The sequence below is a fragment of the Nelumbo nucifera genome, chromosome 2, assembly GCF_055504915.1.
Source record: "Nelumbo nucifera cultivar China Antique chromosome 2, China Antique-T2T, whole genome shotgun sequence".
In the NCBI taxonomy this organism is placed as follows: domain Eukaryota; kingdom Viridiplantae; phylum Streptophyta; class Magnoliopsida; order Proteales; family Nelumbonaceae; genus Nelumbo; species Nelumbo nucifera.
Window position 1 is genome coordinate 19104165 of NC_142650.1, and position 19606 is coordinate 19123770.

General features: G+C 35.3%; 1 protein-coding gene across 2 annotated transcripts; it reads left to right on the top strand.

The window, feature by feature from the left end:
• Nucleotides 1-7035: 7035 nt before the first annotated feature.
• On the top strand, nt 7036-16340 carry LOC104595046 (phosphoinositide phospholipase C 4-like). Of its 2 annotated transcripts, none has more exons than XM_010255606.3 (9): nt 7036-7698; nt 7930-8126; nt 11366-11501; nt 11598-11840; nt 11965-12173; nt 12320-12437; nt 14076-14213; nt 14292-14378; nt 15719-16340. In XM_010255606.3, the coding sequence occupies exons 1-9, from the start codon at nt 7384-7386 to the stop codon at nt 16010-16012; spliced, it is 1737 nt and encodes a 578-aa protein (XP_010253908.1). In that variant the 5' UTR covers nt 7036-7383; the 3' UTR covers nt 16013-16340. The 2 variants fall into 2 exon arrangements, with proteins under 2 accessions (XP_010253908.1, XP_010253909.1); XM_010255607.3 differs by having other exon boundaries at nt 7251-7698; nt 11640-11840.
• Nucleotides 16341-19606: the final 3266 nt, after the last annotated feature.

Below are 19606 nucleotides of genomic sequence, written 5' to 3' on the forward strand. Positions count from 1 at the left end.
ACAAATTTAATTGCATTACAACCAAACACAGCCTTAATAAAGAGGGTTAGGGATATACAGATGACCACGTCTTCCAAAATTAGGAGAATTGATATTTGATGAGATTCAACGACGGTCGCTTTCAGAATTAGTTAGCTGAACCACCAAAATGAGTTAAGTGCCCATTCATGCAGTGGATTCTGGTGTTGTATTGTAAGGTAGGTTATAGATGGAAAGTTGTGAAGCCCTTGGTTGGTAAAAAATCAGGAAAGTTAAAAAAATCGACAAGCTAGTTTTGGTAAGTTCTCCAAAGCAAATAAGTTAGGTGTTACACTGACAAAACCTGATAATGTTTGTCCGACTTGGATATGGGTTTGGGTTAATTTTCAAGCCCATTGAATATTTAACAAATTTCCAATCCAAGCTGCGGCTCTATTATTAACTAGACCTTTTAGCCTGGCTTACACTGTATTGAGTTCAGGCTTCGAGTCGGGCCCAAGCTCGAACCTGGCCCATAAACAGATTTACTATTAACATGAGAACGCCTCCTGCCGCCAGCCACTGAGCACTGCAATGATGGGTCCTTTTATGTCTTCCCTGATGGGGTTATAGGAGCGGTAAACAACTTTTGCCACATAACCTGGAAACAACAAAATCAAATCAATGGTTTTGATGTATTGGTATGGCCCGACCTTGAATTGATGTCTTAACGGGTCACATCAATAAGTCTAAGGCCATAATCCTGCAAGCAAAACATGTTCCAATACCCTACCAACAACATCTAATACATACATATCAACATGAGATTGAGCCCCTGTTTGATTTGACTTCAAACAAGTACTTTCTTTTATTTATAAGTACTTAATAAAAGTGATGTGACCACATATTAAGTGGAAAATAAACACTTGTGAGTATTTAATAAAAAAGTATAAAAAAAGTACTTATTTGATAAAGAAATACTTATTAAAAAAGCCAATTGAGAGTTGCTTTTTTTTAAGTACTTGTAAGTAAGTGAACTTGTGGAAAATTTGAGACTAAAAAGTCCTTGTTTATTTTGTAAATACACAGAATACCCCATATCTCCTTAAACCCCATTTAGAATAATAAGAAAAATAAGAAAAATAGAATAATAACTAATCAACTAACAATTATAAATAGAATAATAAGAAAAATCTGATTTGATTTATTCGAAAGAAACTATGAAATTGATTAGTCCTTTTTATATTGAACTATCGTAAAACACTAAGAAAAACTAATATAATTTATTTTGCCTTATTAGTTTTTCATTTTACTTTTTATTTGGTCCATAATTATTGAAGTGTTTTTCTATATGTTTTAAATTATAAAAATACATATTTTTTTTGCATTAAATCACTAATTAATCATTGATATTTGAGACTTATGCCTCATTCTGACAAAGGTTTAATCCTCACATAAAAGTTGTGAGACTTAAGCCTTGAGGCAAAATCTGTATGCCTTGCCTCAAGGCTTAAGCCTTTTACAACAATGTGTATCTGATATGTGGTGTCAGGTCAAGTTGGTAGGGTGATGGAAAGTATTTTGTTGGAAGGTGATCTAGACTTCATTCCAGGGTTTAGCCTTGCCTCTATGGCAAAAATGAATTCTAGTAGGGGTGACATTTGGATCAGGTTAATTTGAACCCAACCTAAAAATGTCAGAATGGGCTGAATTGGGTCAAATTGAATCTTGGGTTAGGGTTATGATTTAAAAACATAAATTCAACTTATGATTGTATTAGGGTTGAGGCCTTGGCCAAAAGCCATAAGATTATCCATGCCAAAAGCCAGCATCATTAGATAAATATTTGACCCATTGATTCTTGGGTTAAATGATGTTAGATCCTCAAACTAAAATGCGAGGACACACGGTCTTTTGGTGCGGGCAATGGATGGAATCCATGAAGTGGTTGGACCTGAGCCTTTCTGGGCTGTAGACAAGGAGTCTATTGTTGATCAGACTAAACTGAATTTCCTGTCCATTACTCTCTACCCACATTCTATCCACCATGAATTGCAGCCACACATCACCATCTTATACTGTATAATGTATGGCTGCTGTGTACTATGGGCAGTGTGTGAGTAGAGAAAGTGGGTAAAAAATATGGGTTTGGTGGGGATGGGAAATTATCATCGATCACTCTGGGTGTATGGTAGTTTTGATGTGATTGATTAACATAATCTCTTTACCATGTTGATGCTTGACCTAAACCAAATCAAAGCATATAAGTATTGGAGATGTTATCCACTCAGACACATTCTGCTTTAACTCCAGTTATGCAAACACTCTTTGTAAATGTTAAATTTTAGAAACTGTGCAATAATTTACAATCGAAAAAGGTGATAATTTGGGTTTTCTCCGTTCAGGCATGCATTAACTCAGATATTGTTAAATTACCCTAAACACAGCTATGAATTGCAGCTAATTCGAGCTAGGGAGATTATAAGACTTGAGCAACACATATACATACATACATACATATACACACCCACATATGTATAAATGTATGCATGTGTATAGTCGGGCCAGGCTCAGGCTATCTAAGGGTTAGGCCCAAGCTGCCCAAAAAGTAAAAAAAACCCAGAATGATGAGCCGAAGGACCAAAAAATCCAAACTAACTTGTGCAAAATGTGGGATGGGTCAATTTGGGATTGGGTTGGGCCCACTCAAGTTGCGCCCTTAATTGTATTGCATGACTTTATTTAGACAATTTATGGCGAATCATTCTGCTCTGAACTGTATTGATGGTGAAGAAAATATATAGGAGGTTTAATGGAATGGGATCCTCACTTTGGCTGTGTTTGGTTGCAATGCAAATTCATTTGCACTGATGCAAAATCATGGTAGTGCAAATGATTTGGTTGCAAGTTCTGATTTATTTTTGTTTCAAATTTTACCCTATTTTATTTGGTTGCATTAAAAATGAAGTAAACTAAGACTTAAAGCAGAATAAAGTAAAATTTAAAACAAAATTTGCATTTTTTTAATTTGCACTCCCATACATTTATACTAGTACAAATAAAATTACACAGCAACCAAACACAGCATTAAAAGATGATCGGGTCTTTTGTACAAATGCAAATTGTGTGGGTTTGGTTGGGTTTTTGTTAAAATTTGAATGGCCCCTTTAACTTACGTACCTGAGTTGCAACCCTAGTCTTATGATTAGTAAAGGTGCCCCAATTTGATTGATCAACTGGTATTATAAGAATATGAGATCTATGGGCTGTGTTTAGTTGCAATGCAAATAAATTTGCACTGGTGCAAAACTATGATAGTACAAGTGATTTAAGTGTAAATTAAAATGTGAAGCAGAATAAAGTACCCAAAACAAAATTATATGAAAATTTACAATTTTTTATTTGCACCCCATGCATTTAAACTAGTGCAAATAAAACTGCACTGCAACCAGACACAGCCACAAATTCAGCAATTGAAAGTGCAAATTGGGCTCAGTTTGGTAGAAGTATAAATATAAATATATACAACACAAAATCTTATATATTATATTTCTAAACCTTCTATTTACATTCACATATTTATATTTGTAGTTTTGTATTCCTAAACTAAGCCTTGGGGAATTCTGATATTTACCGACTTAGACCACTGTATCTAATTGGGCTTTTTATTTATTTATTTATTTTTACAATGTAAAGTGATAAAGTTAACGAAATTGACAATATCAGTTAAAACCTTTTGAAAATAGTGTGTCTGTTTGGCAATTCTTTTCCAGAATATCTATTACAAGATCTGGTAGTTAAAAGATAGGGTGAGCTTTTGTAAATAAACCTTGGAAGACCAAAGACTGTTTGGTTAAAATATTTTTCATAGATCTTAGGAAAGACCATAAAAGCTAGAAGACCGTTTGGTAATGTGATGAAAATATGTGTTATATATATATGAATGTCTTGTGTGGGGGCCAACAAACCTTTTATTTAACATGTGGGACCCACATACATTTTCTAAGGTGGGCCTACATACTACTAGTGGACATGTATGTGGGGCCCACATACATTTTACAGGGTGGGTTTGACATACCATTGGTGGGCATGCATGTGGGGTCCATGTGTGGATATGTATGTGGGGCCTACATACATTTTTGGGATTATAGCAGATAAGGACAACTTTAGGGCCCTAATATCAATAAAAGAAATACTTTTGAAAAAATTTCAAAAATAGGTTAACTTTATAAAAATAATATCAATTAAGGGCAAAAACACGGTTCATCTTCTTCCTCTTAAAATCTATTCATCCGCGTTGTCGTCCACCACCGCTGCCCTTGGCAACGCTTCCATCCGCCACTGCTGCCTCTGGCAACGCCTCTGCCTATCTCCGTCCACCTCCACCTCCGCCTCTGACAATGGGAAGATTCCTCGGCCATTTTTCGTATTGCCTAGTTCTCAAGATTGCGACAGGCGCCGAGGAACACCAAAGGGGCTAGACGCCCATCCAGACATCCACTTGAAGTTCTTCAGCCGAAGAACGAATTGGACTACTTCATTCATTGACTTCATAACTGGGGGAGTGGTGTTTGGGTCATGGCTGAACTGGCCCTACGAGACACGTGGCCACCTAGCTATCGCCCTGCCACGTCATCCTATCTCGACCGAGCTACGCTACCACGGTGGCCCCCTATCTTATCCTTCCAGCCACGTCAACTACACGTCATATGGATGAGCACAACTACAAATAAGGAGGAGTAAGGAAGACAACTCCGCTAGGGAATGAGACTCTATCCCGAATACCTCGGCGGCTAACCTCATCCCGACAACCCCGGAAGCCCAATCCGACCAGAACACAGATCTTCGGATATAAAAAGGTACTCCATGCTCAAGGTAAGGGCCCTGAACTTCTGAGACGGACACTACTATTTAGCTCGGACCAACATCCTTATAGCTTGGCTCGATCACCTACTACCTCCTACTGACTTGAGCGTCAGAGTGCGTACCCAGGGATAACTCCTCGGGCCTCTGACTTCTGTTTCCTTGATCACAGGTCTTGAAGCGCGGTCTCGTCCTTGTAGCTTGGCCCTGCCCTGCCAACAAGGACTATCTGGTTGCTCTCCTCAGTTCGTGCACCACCTCGAATCGAGCAGCATCAATACCCATTGACCAACTTTCCCCTTTTATTTACCAGTAAGCGAACGAGGCCTTAGAGTATTCTAACAAAGATGATATTTGTACAACTATGTTAGATAGGGGTGAGCATGGGCCGGTTCATTTTGGTTCCATGGTAGAACCTAGATCCTACCCTATAGGGGTCAGTTTTAGGTTTTTGGAACCGGAACCTACCCTATGAAGGTCGGTTCCAAGGTCGATTACGGCCTTGGTGGTTACAGGGTTGGTTCCAAGGTCTATCCATGGAACATGTACTTTTTTTACTGTCCCCCTTCACAAAAAAACATGTTCTTTAAAAACTTGGTTTTTAATAAACATAATATATAGTTTAAAACTTATATTATATTTATTGATTAAATCATATAACTTAATAGGTAGATTATCATTATATGGTTAAAAACTTATAAATTAAATTTAAATTTTATAAATATTACCTTTTACACTACTTATTGCAAACATTTAAATATTAAAATGAAAATAAATGGTCAAATCACTTAAGTAACTCAATGGTCAAGTGAAACCATGGCCTTTGTAACCATGAATGATTGGGTTCAAATCCTCACATCCCAAAAGTATTCTAGGGTATTTTAAGGCAAATTTGGTTCCAAGGCAGGTTCCAACAAGGTCAATTTCACCAAGGCCAACTAAGGCTGGTTCATCGAGTTGGTTTGGGTAGGGTAAACCCCTAGACCCTAGAATCGGCCTGGGTGGGACTCAATTCCAATTTTTTGGAACTGAACCCTACTTGTAACAGGTTGAGTAGGGCCAATGCAAGGTCGGTTCGAGGTTGATTCCGGGTAGAACATACCCATTTTCTCACCCCTAATGTTAGAAAGTTGAGAGGAAGTTATTGGAATTACCAAACTTCAACTTTGAGAGAGTTTTTGCAATGGTCATAAACTTTAGGGGAGGTTTTAACAATTTGTCCTATTCAAAAAACCTAGGTACAAACAATAATCACTCCTAAACATTGCCTACCTATTTGGTTGGGTAAAAGTATGATACCGGAAGAGCAATGATCATATCAATCATCTCTCTTCCTCTCTCTCTCCTTTTTTTTTGATATCATAATCGAATGTATAAATGTGGGGAAAATCTATGATGAAGAAAAGATATGGTATGGGAAGAGTTTTGACCAATCAAAACCCACCCATGAATTTTGATAAATAACACCTGATTGGCTATCATGTTTATGATTCTACTTGATTGGTCAGAAAAGATATCATATTTTTTCCATATCATAGTTGAACCCATAAATGTGTAAGTGAATTGAATGACAGGTCAATGAAGAGTTGGAGGTCCCATATAGGGGTGTAAATGGATCGGAACATCCAATCCAAAATCCGATATTTGGTCGAATTCGGATCACCCCTATTTGGGTCTTTGAATTGGATAGGATTCAGATCACCCCTTATCTGATCCGAGAAGATCCAATCCGATATATATTATATATTTATAAATATAAATAATATATATATGCTATTTATTTATTTATTTATTTATATTTTTATAAATTTGTTATATTATTTTATTTTTTTATAAAAAACACATATATATATATATATGATAAAAATATTTAAAAATATTCGTATTTTTTGTTTTTACTTTATTTAAATTAGCATAGTAAATTTCTTTTAATAATTTATTAATTTTTAAAGAAAATAAATCAGATCGGATCAGTTCCAAAACCCCTTACTGATATGATTTGAATTCAAATCGAATCCAATCATATCCGATCGGATCGAATCGGATTCGAATATACCCTGATTCGAATCCGATCCGATCCGTTAGCGTCCCTAGTTCCGGAAATGTAGGCCGCGTGAGGAGCCCATTCGCTCAGCTCTCGTTATTTTCGTATGGTCTCTCATGCGCAGTCCGCAGAATTCCCCTCCTCACTTTCTCTTGTCCCGTCTCCATTCTGGCTGCTCTCTCCATCGATCCATTTCCACAAACCAGGAAAGAATCCAAATGCGAAGCTCTGTCTTAAAATCGATCAATCGATCGTTGGGAATTCGAGAGGAAGAAGAAGATTACAACATCAACACAGAGGGAAATCGCAGGAGGAAATTGAGTAGCTACAAATGATTTGGTCGATCCTCCAAGTCTCCACATGAAGCGGAGGAAATAAATTGATGGATGAAGAGCTTGGCTTTGCATTGGATTCTACCAACACCAACCAGTCGCTCCTTCGAGCTTGGCAGAAACGCAAAAGGATAGTACAGAGGAAACCGATGCATTAACTTAAAAGGAGAGATCGGAACCAGAGAAATGGGGAGCTATAAAATGTGTATATTCTTCACGAGGAAGTTCGACTTCAACGAGGCTCAGCCTCCGCCGGACGTGATGGAGGCCTTCGAGAAGTTTTCGGAAGGAGAGTCTCATATGACAGCCGAACAACTCCATCGTTTCATGGTCGAGTTTCAGGGAGACGCCGACACGACAACCAACGATGCCAAACGAATTATCCATAAGGTTATTGATAAACGGCACGCTGTTACTAAAATCGCGAGGCATAATTTCAAACTCGAAGATTTCTACTATTATCTCTTCTCGGACAATCTAAATCCTCCTATCCATGATCAGGTTTTGCTTTCGTCTTCTCTTACATTTTCCTGATTTAATTCTTATTATTTTTTTGCTCGCTGAGCTTCCTTCAATTAGAATCGTTGTCTTTACCAAAAAACAAGAATCGTTGGGTCTCTCTCTCTCTCTGCAAAGTGCAGATTATTATTTTTTTTATGATTTTGATTTTATGGAAAAGGTTTTACTGAAAGAAGAATATTGATTTATGCTGACAAATAATTGTTAATCCAGGTTCGCCAAAATATGAATTTTCCATTGTCCCATTACTTCATATATACGGGTCACAATTCTTATCTCACTGGGAATCAACTCAGCAGTGATTGCAGTGATGTCCCAATCATAAAGGCACTAAAAAGAGGTGTTAGGGTAATCGAACTAGACATATGGCCAAATTCTTCAAAAGATGATGTTCATGTTCTTCATGGAAGGTATGGGATTCTTGTTCTAAATCATCAAATTATGGTATACTGTTCTTAGTTGTGGAGTTGTTTATTACAAATGCTATGGCTTTATTTTTGTAAGTTTTCTAGAAAATTAAGGCCGTGTTTGGTTTGAGATAAACTTTTCCTACCTTTTCTTTCAAATCAATTACAGCCTAAATGAACGAATCATTTCTTTATTGTTTTGGATATGGATAATCCCAACCCATAACCCCCCACCCCAAGTGCAGTTAGGATTCGATCCCAAATCTCTGCTACCACCACCAATAGACCTTACCAACCAGCTGGTTGGCACCTTGTTTTGATAGACTCAATATAATATTATATACTGAATATGCTTAAATATTTTGTAAACAATTTTTTTATTTTTATAAATAATAAACATGTTATTATTTAGTGTAAATTAAAATATCAATTAATAATTTATAAGAATATATTAAAATTATATACATATATGAATTTTAAGTACTAAAATAATTATTCTCTTATTAATATTTTTATTTGTATAAATTTATTGAAAGTAAAAAAATAATTTTTGAATATAAATATAATATTGGTAGATTTTTTTATTTTATTTATATTTATAAATATTAATTTTTAATATTATTCTATTTAATTTTAAGTTGGAACTATTAAACATAAACATATGACATTTCTTTAGATTGCAAGTTTACAAAAAAAGTGATAAAAAATGTGGCTTAGTGACGCACTCTAAATCAGAGCTTATACTTGGGTTTGAATCGCACCAATCACAACATTTTTTTCGGATATAAGTTAAGTGCACATTTGTGCATCACATGTATCGTTATCAGTCGATATGGTACCGTATTGTAGCAATACAGACAACTAGCATGATACAATGCCAGTCATAGTTAGGGGTGTCAACGATATTCGAAAATCCGATTTCGAATTCGAGATTCAACATAATCGAATAGAATTTGAATAATTCATATATGACCTGATTTGATTCGATAAATATCTAAATTTGACCAATTATTTGATTCGATAATTAATCAGTTGAATTCAAATCGAACTGAATATTCGAATATTTAATCGAATTCAAATTCAGATATGAATTTTCAATATCTATCAGATATCGAATCGAATTCAAATATTGGATTTTCTAGTCGGGTTCAAATTTGGATATTGCCTAACTTGATTCAAACTCGATATGTTTACACCCCTAGTCATAGGGTATCCCCTATTTTAATCCTTGGAAGTAACAATAGAGTATGAGAGAATGAACAGCTTTTGTTATCTTGGATTTGGTCCTCACAAGATTGTGCTCACAGCCTCACACCATTCATACCGTCCCTTGTAGTCTTTCATTAGGAATGTAGCCAATCTCCCTTTTATGAAGGAAAAATATATTTTTTAGGGAGATTCAAGAACATTAAAAATACTACATAACTTAGCCATATCCTAAGAACATTAAAAAAATCAATGGCTCTCCTTCCATGTGGACATTAGGACTGTAAATGGATTGGATTCAGATCAAATCTAGTTACATCCATATTTGCATTTGATTATGAAATTTTTTAGATTTGCATTTGTATGTATCTGATTATTATGTTGGGTTTTGGATCATCTTCATATTTAATCTACAACCATCTTATTGTGTTTAAAATGATAAAATAATAAAAAATAATAAAAAATGTAATTATTTTTAAAGTGTATATGTATATATGTATAATAAATGTATATAAATGCGAACATTAGGACTGTAAATATATGTAAAATAAATGTATATAAATGCAGACATTAGGACTGTAAATATATGTATAATAAATGTATATAAATGCGGACATTGTGAGATAGGTTACCTTAGATCTACACCAACCCCACACATAATGTGGACATTAGGACTGTAAATGGATTGGATTCAGATCAAATCCAGTTGCATCCACATTTGCATTTGATTATGAAGTTTTTTAGATTTGCATTTGTATGTATCTGATTATTATGTTGGGTTTTGGATCATCTTCATATTTAATCTACAACCATCTTATTGTGTTTAAAATGACCAAAAAATAAAAAATAATAAAAATGTAATTATTTTTAAAGTGTATATGTATATAGGTATAATAAATGTATATAAATATAAAGTTTTAAATTTATCAATTATAAACTTTATATAATTATACCTAATATATATGTATACATAACTATACTATATATATATACATAAAATAATAATTTTTAATTGGACTCGAATTTTAGTTGGATTGAATGGGGTTAAATTTGCATCTAATTCGACTATTATTATTTATTTGTTGTTAATCACTGCTTGACACCTCCATAGGGATCATTACTGTTATTAATTGGATGCAAATTCTAGAATCCAAATTCCAAATATATGTTAATTGGATTTGAAATCAAATTGAGCAATTGGATTTTCGAAGTCCACTAACAACCCTAGTGTGCATGTCCAAGCTAACCCCTAAGCTCAACCTGGAAACTATCTATCTATCTACACACACATGTATATAACGAATTTTATATTAATATATAAGTAGAAATTTTTATATTTTTCATAATAAAACTAAAATTAAATAAAAATTTTAGTTTATAAAACAAATCATAGTTTTATAATTAACATGGGTAAGTCTATCCCTGTCCCAAGCCCAAACAAATATTATTATGCTTGTGGTGTGGGCCGAGCTGGGTTAGGCAATGTATAAACCTGTTAATACAATATCCAAATTTGGCTGGAGATTAAGGGGTTAGGTGTTGAGGATCAACCAAAGCCCAACCCAAAGTCTTAAGCCTCTAGCTCGGAATTAGATTAATTTAATTATGACTACAACCTAACTTTATATATTTTCTAATCTTTAAGTATTTTAAATGTTTAAGTAACATTTACAAAAAATTGTAACGTTTAATCAATAATAAAATAAAATAAACAAAATAAAACACAAACAGATAATATAAAAAAATAATTATTATTTTATTAAGTAATTAGCAGTAATTTATTTATTTATTTGTTAAAACTTATTAATATAATTAATCCAATTTACTAAATTATTAAGATATAGATTGATTATTTTAAACAACATTGCATTCCTTCTTTACCCTAGCCCACTATATTTTGTCATTACGAGACATATTACTCGTGTTCTTGGTGAATTTGAAATTTCAGTTTTATAGAATCTTTTGTTTCAGAAGCCGTCAGTGGTTTCCTTGATTACTTTTTTCATGAAGCAATCTCTGTTTCTGTGTTACTGTAGGACGCTAACTACTCCAGTGTCACTAATAAAATGTTTCCACTCGATTAAAGAGCATGCTTTTTCTACGTCGCCATACCCCGTCGTTATAACTTTAGAAGACCACCTGACTCCAGATCTTCAAGCTAAAGTAGCTGAGGTGAATAGTTTTTTTTTTTTTTTTTTTTTTCTTTGTGGATTTTACCTGCACATCTTGTTTTTAATTCCTTCCTGACAATAAGAAATTTTAATTCAGATGGCCACTGAAACATTTGGAGATATGCTGTATTTTCCTCAGGCGGAATGTTTACTAGAATTCCCTTCGCCTGAAGAATTGAAGTACCGGATTATTCTTTCAACCAAGCCACCAAAAGAATACCTTGAGTCCAAGACTTGGATGAATAGGGGAAATGACCCACAGGGAGGAAAAGATTCTGATGAAGAACCATGGGGAAAGGAAGCTGTAGACCCAACAGCTGAATTTGAAACTGATGATAAGGTGTGCTTACAGAAGCCTACTTGCTATACTTCTGATTTTGCACAATAATTTTAATGTCTTGGATGGCTTTGAATATTGCATCGCTGAGTGCTAGAATGACTGTGATTGGAATGAAAACAATCAGGATGATGAAGATGCCGATGACGACGATGACTACAACTCACGCCAGTCAGGGGCACCCCAGTATAAGCGCTTAATTGCTCTCCATGCTGGGAAACCGAAGGGTAGATTAAAGGAGGCCCTAACTGTGGAATCTGGGGGAGTTACACGCCTTAGTTTGAGTGAACAAGAACTTGTAAAGGCTACAGTATCTCTTGGACCTACACTTGTGAGGTATTTTAGTTGTGTCAAGTCAAATATCAAAATACATAGTTTTTCATTTAGTAATAGGGTTGTGGAATCTTTTACTTTGGTTACTGATCTATAAGAGTGAGTTTCTTCATGTCATTGACCTGGACGCATGGTGTTTGTGTTTCTAGATTCACCCAGAAGAATTTTCTGAGGATATACCCAAAGGGTACACGTTTTAACTCCTCTAATTATAATCCACTAATTGGTTGGATGCACGGAGCTCAAATGGTTGCATTTAATATGCAGGTCAGTTTCTAGATAAAATAGCCACCAGATTTAAATATTCTTCGAATGTGATGCCTTTGTTTTCTTTTCTTTTTCTCTTTTTTCTTTTTTTTTTCCTGCTTCATGTACCCTAAATAAATTGCATTATCACCTCTTAATTGCCAAATGGTGCTATACTTTTTTTTAAAGAGATTATATCACTTTATTTGGGCAACCTTAGTTATCAATAGTCACCATTGCAACAGGCTTCGGTTTTTTTAGGTTTCAATTGTGAAAGGGTTTCTATTTCACCCTTTTCAGAAGGTAGAGTAAGAAATGGAATATTTCCAATCATTACTGAAACTGCTCCAAGTATTATTTATTTGTGGATGTGATTGAGTGGTTCCGCTTGCAAGTCGTGGGAAGGTAATAATTTGTGTGATAGTTCATATCATCTTTTGAATCAGTTTCTCCATGCTAAGGTTAGCAACTAGATTCATGTTTACACCATTTCTGAAACAGTTCAATTGGGACTATTGTCAGTTAAACTTAAAAGAGTCATCAGGGAAATGGAAATATAAAGGACTAGACCAGATAATGGGATAGGAAAAAAGTAATGAGAATTAAATCAAGTAATATTTAGCTTGGAAAATCTAGATTGCAATACCAAAGGTAAATTTAATATTAGTATAAATTTCAGATAAAGTTTATGAATGTTTGGAGGAAAATAATAAAAAAAATAAAAAGCATACCCTGAGGTTTCTCAAGTATAGCTGGCTTCTCGTGGGATTTTGTACTAGCATCAGTTATCATACATACCTCTGAGATTATTTAAATTCATCAAATTGGAAACATCTAATGTCATTCAAAAAACATATTTAAAGATAATTGTACGCCTTGGCGAGCTTTTCCTTGGCCAATAAATAAGCCATGGTCAAAATGGTATTTAAAATATACTTATTAGATAACTTGTCTTGTCCTTATGACAAATTTTTAAGAATGGAGATAAGGGATGCTTGGTGTTTACAAGGCACTTGAAGATGAGGCTCATTTCATCGGGTGTGCTTCACCTGGTTTGTTGCCATGTCTTAATTGATTAACCTTGAATTTAATATTTACTAGGTAATTTATTATATTAATTATAGGTCGTACTTTCGATGTTTAGAGTTTAAACAGTTAGTCTATGTAGGACTTGAACGTACAAGGTTAAAATCTTTAGGTTAACAACATGTTGCATGATGGCATGAAAATTGAGCTAAAAGGCCCTTTGAGATACTTATTCCTTGATTTGCATATATTTTATTGGATTTTCTTTTGTTTTTTTTTTCACAAGTATCCTTGCCTTACCATTGTCAAAATATCAGTGGTGATCATTCTATACTAGAGATTACAGGAGAGGCAATTGACTTCATTAGAGACCTATGAACTCTACCATAATTTAACCAGTAATCAAATAAATAATTATACAAACTAGAATTCAATAAAACTAATGTAGCATCAATGAACTGACATGCTTTAGTTACTATCAGTTAAATCAAATTGTACACTTTGCATTTTAATTTTCACCTTCTGTTCCTTTGGAAACTGTACCTTCCAGCATCCTTCTCTAAGGTTTAGCGTAGAAACTGTTTTCTGATATTTGCTATGTCTAGAATCAATCTGTTAGCCTTAATTTGACAGGGATATGGGAAATCACTCTGGTTAATGCACGGGATGTTCAGGGCCAATGGAGGGTGTGGTTATGTGAAAAAACCTGATCATATGATGGTCGAAGAATGTGATCTTAAAGTAATATCTCCAGTTAAGAAAACATTGAAGGTGAGTGGATTATTTGAAATCACTTTTAATTTCCGTCGCGAAATTAACTGTAATTAGAACTAACATTTCACAAAACAGGTGCGAGTATACATGGGTGATGGATGGCATGTAGATTTCAAGAAAACACACTTTGACTCATACTCCCCTCCAGACTTCTATACAAAGGTAAAGTGGTGGTCTAAATTGGGATAAAAAAACTCTGATTCCTTGGTCACTTTTATTTTATGAATAAATCATGCTCTACTTTCTATTTAATTGGATATTGAATTTAATCTATGGAATATATTCAATTTAAAATGTTCTATTAGATTGGAAAGGACCCACATTATATACATCAGCATGATTACTAATGAGTCTACTGGACCATATTATGCTGCATTTGTTTGTACATAAGAGAGCAAATAATGGATGGTGAAAAGTTAAAGCTAGATCATTTGCAGAAAATAATCATTGTTTTTGGAAAAGCAATTTTTGCATGTTTGGTTGTACATGATTATATAACTAGCTTATTTTCTTGTAAACTAGGTCTAATGTCCTGATAATGATTAATACTGAAAGTGTTTGTAACTTAGGCTCAATTTGGAAGGAGTACAAATACAAATATGTTGACCGCAAAGCCTTGTATTTTGTATTACTTTGTACTCTTTCCAAACTGAGCTTTATTTTCTGCTTTGTTCCATGTAAGCAAATGAGCCATGGATGGGAAGTAAAGATATGGTCCTTAACTATTACTGGAAAGAAGAGATGATTTTGAAGCATCCCATGCTCAATAACTTAATGGCATGCTACAGATGATTGACTCAAGCACAATCTTTTAGCATATTCTTGCCTCCTGAAGTTTTGAAAAACACTTCAGACTACAAGGATAAATATTTTGGTGGCACTGAAAACATTGAGCACATAGCTCGGACTGGGACCCCAAGGGCTGTCAAAATGTTTACATACTTGATCAGCCAAGTCTGATTGCATTATACACCTTATCCCAATCCTGTGATGGGCTTAGCATGATTGGTCCATGCCCATACCCTCTGCTCAAAATGGGACTTGCACAGGCACTTGAGTTTGGCAGTTAATTTTGTTCTCCAACCGTAGGCCTGTTGTTGGACTAGGATTTTGGCAGGCTTGAGAATATTAGATCCCTCTCAGCCTGTCCTTTGCTGCTGCTAATAATTGATGCCCACAAGTTCTTGCAGAAATTCAAGCCTGAGAGCTTGCTGATCCTGTTTTTTCCCATTGACATCTATTTCACATTTCAAGTGGCTCTCATGGGAGAGCAGCGATGAACTTGGCTAAATGAGTTTACTTCCTAATCGTCCAATATAAAGACATTTTTCTTCTATTCCTGCACATTTTATTATACTTATGATCTAGAGGACTGAACCTTTTAGTTTCTTCTTTGTTGATAAGTTGAGGGTACTAAACCTCTATCCTGCTTGAAAGTCCAAGAACAATTAACATGACCAACAATAATCAAATGGTCTCGCTGACGATCTTATTCTTGGCAGGTAAGAATAGCAGGAGTGGAAGCAGATTACGCAAAGGTGAAAACAAAGGTAGTGAAGGATGACTGGGTGCCAGTATGGGATGAAGAATTTGAATTCCCACTAACTGTGCCAGAGATGGCTCTGCTTTATATTGAAGTGCGTGAGCATGACAAGCATGAGAAGGATGATTTTGGTGGTCAGACATGTTTACCTGTTTCAGAGTTGAGGACTGGGGTTCGGACAGTCCCACTCTTTGACCGCGAGGGAGAGAAATACGAGACTGTGAGGCTTCTTATGCGATTTCAGTTTGTATGACATTTATGCTCTAGTTAGTTGCTGGTTGTGTTTCCTGTCATAAATACAGAAAGTGCTTTATGCACTCTTGGGAACACTCGATCAATGATAGGCAGATTGGCGTGCAACCAGCCTCTCCATAATTAAATGGGTTGGATCCCACATTCAAGGCAGTTATGTACTAGGATGCAGTTACAAGTTTAGCTCAGGGAAAACATGCATTCTACTGCTATTCTTCTGTATTTCCACAGTTGTTTTGTTGGGCAAGATCAGTTGCATTCTGAGAGATGATAGTGTATATAGTGTATATTCTGGTGTAAAGTTCCATCATTTTTTCTCTCTTTTCCAATAATCTTCCAGCTTGTTCTTTAATTTCCTGGTATTTGGACTTGATTTTCGTGTGGCTATATTCTTCCCAGACTATGACTCCACATATCTTCTTGCTTAATTTGATACTTGTTTGCTTCAAAAATCCTTCTCAATCCTGAGATGATGCATGGGTTGGTCCATAACTCTTATTATCATTTCTTGTTCCTTGTGCATTAGCCTAGCATTACATACAATTCAACAACAAATGAAAACAAAAACAGTCACGTTGTAGAACACCCCTAAATTAGCTAAAAAATATCTGGCAACCGGTATTTAGTTAAAGCTAGGAGACATCATTTGGATTTGGAGAGTTCACATCTGCGCCCCACAATGTCCCTCAGCACATCCCCGCCGTGTATTGTGAACATCTCTCGATGATAGTACCAGAACCGATGATGCCATCATCGGGAGATGTTCACAATACATGGTGGGAATGTGCTGTGGGACATTGTGGGGGGCATATCTGAACTCGGATTTGAACGAATACCAGGAGGTTAAGTGGTTAACTCAAAAAAAAAAATGCTTTCTTGCACCGATGCCCCACACATGCTATAGTTATTGCCATTGGGAGATGCTCCCAATACATGGTTGGGATGTGCTATGGGGCACTTATGGGGTGCAGATGTGAAATCCCCTCCACCCTATGTTCCTACATCCTAATATATGTATGGTTGGGATGTGCTGTGGGGTGCAGATGTGAACTCCCCTCCACACTTTGTCCCTATATCCCAATATACGTATGGTTGGGATGTGCTGTGGGACACTTGTGGGACTCTCTTTGTGGGGTGCAGATGTGAACTCCCCTCCACCCTATGTCCCTACATCCCAATATACGTATGGTTGGGATGTGCTGTGGGACACTTGTGTGACACTCTCTGTCGGGTGCAGATGTGAACTGCCCTCCACCCTATGTCCCTACATCCCAATACACATTCGGTTGGGATGTGCTGTGGGGCACTTGTTGGGGTGCCCTCTGTGTGGTGAAGATGTGAACTCCCCTCCTCCACCCTACACAGGTGGTTATAGAAATTGTAAGGCATCAATTATCTGCTGCATTTAGGTAGGCCAATGGCAACAGGGCTAGACGGAGACAGGGAGCCACTCCCCATCCTCATCCCCATAGGGATCCCATTCCCCACTCCGCACCATTTTTTATGATGTTCTATTCCATTCCAAAAAGAATTTAAAAAAGCATATATGATAGCATTTGCGTTGCAAATTAGTTCTTGATGGTTATGGTGTAATTTGGATTTAGAAATGCAATTTGGGTTTGGGAAACTGGAGAACAAAAAGCTAAAAACACGGACTTCTTTCCCAAGTTTTGGGCCAACAAAATATGCACTTTTTTGTGTCTCCATAAGCTCTTTTCTCTTTTTGCTGCGTCCAGAAGCACTTTTCTTGTTTTAACGTATTTATATGGGAGTAGGTCTACTTGTCAGATTGTTTTGTGAAGATGGCCGAATGAACATGACATCTTTTAATTTCTATCGGTGTGTATCGATAGCTGATATCTTATTCTGTTAACTTTTTATTTTATTTTATTTTATTAATATTAGATGGATGTCGTCTGTCATCTCAATTTCTCAAAGTTCAAAAACTTTGAAATTATTATGTCTAGATGCACTGAGGCTGCACAATTGGGTTGGGGGTTGGGTTTGATTGAGAATTTGCTAAATTTTGAATGGGCCCGAGCCCAATCCAAAATTGAAAACCCAAAAACTCAAACGCTCCTTGTACTATTCTCTGTTAACGGGGCAAGTTTCAGCCCAACAATCCTACCATGCAGGGAACCACTGGATCAAGTTAAGACTTCGTCACACAAACAAACCTTAATTTCTATCAAATGAAAGAAACCCGTAGTCAATCCAAATTGTTCATCCATAAGGGAATCACTGGATTGGTCACATATTTAATCCCACAATTCGGAAGTGGTCTGTTTATTATTCCAAGGTTCTTCGTGGTCTTGAAGATTGCTGATGGTGATGGAATGGAGAGGTTCTCCATCATCACTACTCCAAAGCAAGTCCTAATATCAGATTATCAGTTGGGTTCATTCTTGTACCCTGGTTGTTTGTTAATCTATTTCTATTTTGTTTGGAGTTTGAATTCTGTATTTTTCTATTCTAATGATTTCATTTTAGGTATCTATTTGTATTAATCATACATGAATTGAATAAATATATTCAGGAGGAAGTTCCATGGTGCATGTTGTTTGTAAATGATATTGTTTTAATTGATGAAATTAATGAAAGATTAAATACAAAATTAAGTTTATAGACAAATGACTTTGAAAGAAGAAATTTCGAAATAAGTAGGACTAAAACAGAATATCTGACACATAAATTTAGTAATAATAAGTATCAGTCAAGAGACATTTAAGATTGGAGACCAAGAGATACTCAATGTGACTATTTCTGATGTTTCAATAATCATAACAAGGGAAAGATTGAGGAGGATGTCACCCAAAGAATTAGAGCATGAAATGGAGGGATGCATTTGGACTTTTATGTGATAGGTGAACACCACTTAGATTAAAAGGAAAATTTTATAAAACAGTTGCAAGGCCAGCCATATCGTATGGAAGAGAGTGTTGGGCAGCCAAGAAATAATATGTCCAAAAAATGAATAGCAGAAATGCAAATACCAAGATGCATGAGTGGGAAAACTAAAAAAGATGGATTAGTAATGAAGTTTATCTTAGGAGTAGCTCCAAATCCTCCAATAGGTGATATAATGAGAGAGAGTAGACTAAGATGTTTTGGTTATGTGCATGGAAGACCACCAATTTCGTCTAGGCACAATTTCGTCTAGACCACCAATTTCGTCATCCGATCTGATTATCTCGTATTTGGATGATGTGTTTATGCAATCGAATCAGATTCAAATTTTGTAATATGCATCTGATTAATAATCAAATTGGATTCAAATTTAACTCCATTAGATCCGATTAAAATCCGAATTTGATTATATTATAATATTTATTTATTTTAATTTATAAAATATAAAAGTTGAAAATTAATTAACTTTTTATTTTTTTTATATTTTAAAAACTTAAAGTGGAGTTAAATAAAATCTGAATTCATTAGGATTCAAATTCAAATATGAGGTCGTCAAATTTGATTGAATTTGGACACAAGTTTTTAATAATTGAATTGAATTTGGATTTTGCTTATTCCAATCCGAATTTGATCCAATTACAACCCTAAGATGATGATGAATGATTTCATTTTAGGTGATTGTGTTTTT